General features: G+C 36.7%; 1 protein-coding gene across 2 annotated transcripts; it reads right to left on the bottom strand.

Moving 5' to 3' along the window:
* Positions 1-383: 383 nt before the first annotated feature.
* Positions 384-4024, bottom strand: LOC147847443 (adenylate kinase 4-like). Of its 2 annotated transcripts, none has more exons than XM_087339189.1 (7): positions 3890-4024; positions 3032-3173; positions 2217-2362; positions 1966-2085; positions 1629-1796; positions 1426-1515; positions 384-688 (listed from the first exon to the last, which is right to left on the bottom strand). In XM_087339189.1, the coding sequence occupies exons 2-7, from the start codon at positions 3141-3143 to the stop codon at positions 590-592; spliced, it is 735 nt and encodes a 244-aa protein (XP_087195315.1). In that variant the 5' UTR covers positions 3144-3173; positions 3890-4024; the 3' UTR covers positions 384-589. The 2 variants fall into 2 exon arrangements, with proteins under 2 accessions (XP_087195315.1, XP_087195316.1); XM_087339190.1 differs by having other exon boundaries at positions 3032-3157; positions 3890-3998.
* Positions 4025-4760: the final 736 nt, after the last annotated feature.

Genomic DNA, 4760 nt, shown 5'->3' with positions numbered 1-4760 from the left:
ACACAAATAGATAAGAATAGGTCCACATGAGACAATATGATGCAAGAAAGGGAGAGAGATAGATAAGCTTCCAAAGATCAAATATGAAGTACGGGGCCAAAAATGGAACATGTTTACATTAGTACATATGAACTTGAGTAGTGGCTCTCAATGTTCAACAATTTTACTAAAAAATATTGAGAGAGGGGTAGGGCCGGGTATACAAAAATACATGTTACCATCACCCCCATCTCTACTATTCCTGTATCATGGGGCAAGTTGTTCACTATATCTTTCACTAAATGACCAATAAATCCATTTCTTTCCTCTAAAAAATCCTCGCATGATTCATTGTAAATTCACAAGGCAGCACAAAAAAGATCCACAATTATTTCCAAGTGCCATTAGGCATAACTGCATATTTTTACATGCAGAATCAATTAGTTTTTGTCTTAATGACAGAACAAAATTATTTGATACCAGGGAGAAAATTGGAACAAGCCTCCACCGGTACAAAAAAGAAAGGGAATGTCAATTTCAATGCTATAGAAAAGCTCGTCATCTCATTTGTGTTTGCATTTCAAAAGAGACTATATAACAATTAAATTTTCTACTTTAGAGCTTCTTTAATCTCCACAGCCACATCCTTTGGTGGCTTGTCCGCATGCAAACTAACAGCAATTCCTTTTTGTGCATAGTACTCAATCACCTGGAACCATCATAAAAGTAAGTTAAGAGCCAGCTTTCTTCATCAATCTGAACATCCAGCCTAATTAACGATTTTCAAGCCATTATTATTGTTGTTTGTTTTTTCCTCAACAATGTCAATAGTAAATACCACATTCCAAAACTACAAGTTCTATTTTGCACCCATCTTCGATACTTTCAACAACATTATTGTTATTTATTTGTCTTCTTTTTACAATGATGAAATCTCCAAGCATAGCTGAAACAGACTAACACTGAAATTATATTATTAGTTCATTGTGGTTTTTCCATGATGATGTATGTAAGTAAGCAAAATGAGACTAACGATGTTGACATCTTGTGATGATAAAAAGTATTAAAAACTATGTGGTATTATTTTTCAGAAAACACAGATCCAATGGGTAATATCACCAAATGTCAAATATTTCGTTCAACCTAAGTATAGTTAAATTTAATTAGGTATTATGCAACAACATGAGCTAGCTTTATTACGGTGAAGTGTTTCTACATCACCAAATGTGGATCTCGCTTTAATTGATTCATGTGATAATGATAAGAAGTCTACGATGAATCGATCATATTCATTTCTTGTCCAAACTGTTTTACATACATGAACAAAAATTTCTTACATGATAATGATAGGCATATACCATGGATCAACCATTCTTGTATCTCTTTTTGCACACATGAAAGCCTCTAATCTGACATATTTCATTAGAACTTAGGAGTTTCACATACCGGTTGTGTTTGTCTATGGAAAGCCTCTAATCTGCTTTTCAATACTTCGGCATTGTCATCCTTCCGTTGAATAAGAGGTTCCCCAGTTATCTAGGACACATAACACCAATCACCAAACAGTGTTTTTTTATAACATGCAATGATGCTGGTTATGTAATCCCTCATGCATATATCCTCTATAAGATAAAAACATTGAAACTCACATCATCCTTGCCAGACACTTTTGGCGGAGCAAATTTTGTATGGTATGACCGACCACTTGCAGGATGGATCCAACGGCCTGTTATTCTCTCCTCTAGAATCTGATCCGCAATCTCAAAATTTAGAACTTTGTCAATCTTTACTCCTTTTTCCTTGAGCATAGCATCAAGCTGTATGATAACCAAAATAAAAATAATTGTATCAGCAAACCTCAATAAGAGTACAGAAGCCAAGCAAAGGTAATATACATATTGTGCTTGAACATTAAATGTTTGTTAATATATATTGTGCTTGACAGAGGCCAATCCATGTTATATGCATAGAACCCAAAATAGAAACCTTTTCAGCTTGCGGCACAGTTCGTGGAAATCCATCAAGTATAAATCCTTTCTCACAAGACGGTTTCTTTATGGCCTCATCTATAATGCCCACCACCAATTCATCTGATACAAGCTCCCCCTATAGTAACACCACAAATTAAAATTAAAATTGATGAAGGAACCACTGTAAGAGAAAACGATTTTCTCGTCTCTGCCCATTATTCTTTTCTTCTGTTAAGTGATCATTTTCTTGGATGAGCTATCAGCTACCTTTTCCATTGTTTCCTTAGCTTTCAATCCCAGGGGTGTTTTGGCTGCCACAGCTGCACGAAGCATATCTCCGGTTGCTAAATGGCAAAGACAATACTCATCTTTCAATAATGGAGATTGAGTTCCTTTGCCACTTCCAGGAGGTCCTGAAAAGAAAATTAAATTGATGTTGTTTACACATAAGTTCCTCTGGAGGTGGGTTATTCATATATATAAGAAGCATATACATTCACCGATGTTGTTTAGTTAGCTTTCATACACATTACAGTCTTCTATGAGCCATTATATGGCTTTCTAGTAGTACGTATCCATAAGATAATCTAATCATTATCCGCAAGAAATGCATGCATTAGTGTCATATAGTTAGCTTGAGTCTCTCATACAAAGTAGAGTCTTGCTGCATGGGATTCAGGTTTCAATATTTAGTAATTATAATACAATGGCATCATCTATTCCACAAGATATGCATACACTATAGCATTCTTCAGTTAGCTCTTTCTTGAATAACCAAGATTTCTCTGGCCATATATAGCATAGTATCAAACCATTAATTTAAATGAATTCAAATGGTAAGTGCTGACAATATTAATACCATCATCCACTCCATGACAAATGTATGCAGTTGTGTTCTTTATTTAAGCTCTTTGGCATCAGAATCCTCGAGTAAATTTATCAAAATAATCCTAATGAATTTAAAAATTAAGAAAATCCCTGATTTATTTCTAGAATAGCCCTCCCCCTCTTCCTAAAAGCTCCCTAAGTCTAGGATTAACACCAAATGTCTTATCGGACAGGGTTAACAACAGCATAAGTACCAATAAGAATCACGCGTTTATCGGGCTTGGGGGCACATTTCATCCTTCGAAGCAGCTCAGTCATGAGGTCAGGTGTGGCCACATCACCCAAATCAGCTGAAGCAGAGGCCATTATAAGAGGAAAACCTGATAAATGGTGAAACTGGGGAGAAGATTTAAAATAAGAAAAAAGTCATGGAGATAAAAATTGACTAAATAGAAAAATAATCATTTGAAAACCAAATTAACAAGAAGAAAAATCATTAAAATAGATCAGCTAAATTGGGGGAAACCAATTTGCGCAAATTGGAAGCAAGGAAATCCATTTAAATAAATCAATTAAAAAGAAGCTTTTCAAAATAATTAAAAATTTTAGAAAATTCATGAAAATAAATCAAATCAAAAGGATTTGCTCTTTTTAAAAAACAAGAGAGGCTACAACAAGGGGGATAACGGAATAAACAAAAACAAAAATAAGATACAGAAAAATGAAGCAAGGGAAAACAAGAGAGAGGCCATTAGAAACAACAAAGAAGGCAATGAAAGGAAAATATGATTTTTATAAAGAAAATACTAAGAGAGGAAGACAGAGAAAACAAGTCAGAAACATAGGTGGAGGCCATTAGAAACAAGAAGCAGAAGAAAGGAGAGGTAAGAAAAACCAGAAAGAATAAATCAATAGAAAACATAAGAGAAATAGCAGTCAAAACAGGAACCCAAATTGGACAAGTGAAACAATTGCAAAAAGACAGAACAAGGCATAAAATCCATGTAAAGAGAACTACAGAGAAAACCCAAAACCTAGAGAAAGATAACTGCAGAAAGAAAAACCTAAATCTAAAGATAGAGAGAAAGAGAGAGAGAGGGGCAGAGACAAACCTGATCTGAGATGGAGAAGGAAGAGTGTTAGGGTTGAGGTAGCAGCAGCAGATTATGTAGTAGGAGTAGTACTAGTAATGGATCTGCAAAGAATGTAATGTTATGCCCTACTCTGCCAAAAAAAAGTCCATGAAAGAGGAGCAGGAGGAGTCCATAGCATTATAAGATCCCCAAAGTCTCTCTCCACACAATTTGTCCCACTCCAAAGTTAGAGTAGTAATTGGACCCCATCACTTTAGCATGCCTTCCCTGCCATTGGTCTCTTCGCCAATGATCCATCGCACCTTATATAGCCTCAATCATTCATCACATCTTATAGCCGCGATCGATCATCGCATCTCGTAGCCTCCATCATTCATCGCATCTCGTAGCCTCTCTATCTATATGTGCATTCGCTCTAACTTTGGGCTTGCGCGTGAACGCCCTCCTGGGAATGTTGAAATAGCCGTTCCTGCTCCTTGGGCACTATCGAACAAGTGATTACTAGAAGTCAAGATCTCGGGTCCTCGCAATCTCGTCATGTTGCGCCTCTGCTACTCCCCTCCATCCACACATGCATCTGCTACTATCATTCTTTATGCCTGTCTCGCTGTATCATTCTTTCCGTTTTGATTACTAGAAGTCGAGATCTCGGGTCCTCGCAATCTCGTCGTGTTGCGCCTCTGCTACTCCCCTCCATCCACACATGCATCTGCTACTATCATTCTTTATGCATGTCTCGTTGTATCATTCTTTCCGTTTTGAGGTTGCGTTCTCGTGTTGTCCTTTCTTTTATTTCCTAGTGTCCGCATCCTCCTACAATGGGCCGATGGAGTTTGATGTGTTCACGTGACACTAAAATCCGTTTTGTTTGTGGTTTGACAACTTCTAA

Source organism: Azolla caroliniana, unplaced genomic scaffold (assembly GCF_043228905.1).
Source record: "Azolla caroliniana isolate FFs.n. ecotype wild unplaced genomic scaffold, voAzoCaro1.0.p SCAF_1018, whole genome shotgun sequence".
Classification (NCBI taxonomy): Eukaryota; Viridiplantae; Streptophyta; class Polypodiopsida; order Salviniales; family Salviniaceae; genus Azolla; species Azolla caroliniana.
The sequence above is the reverse complement of the archived record's forward strand: the minus strand, read 5'-3'. Positions and strand labels throughout refer to the sequence as shown.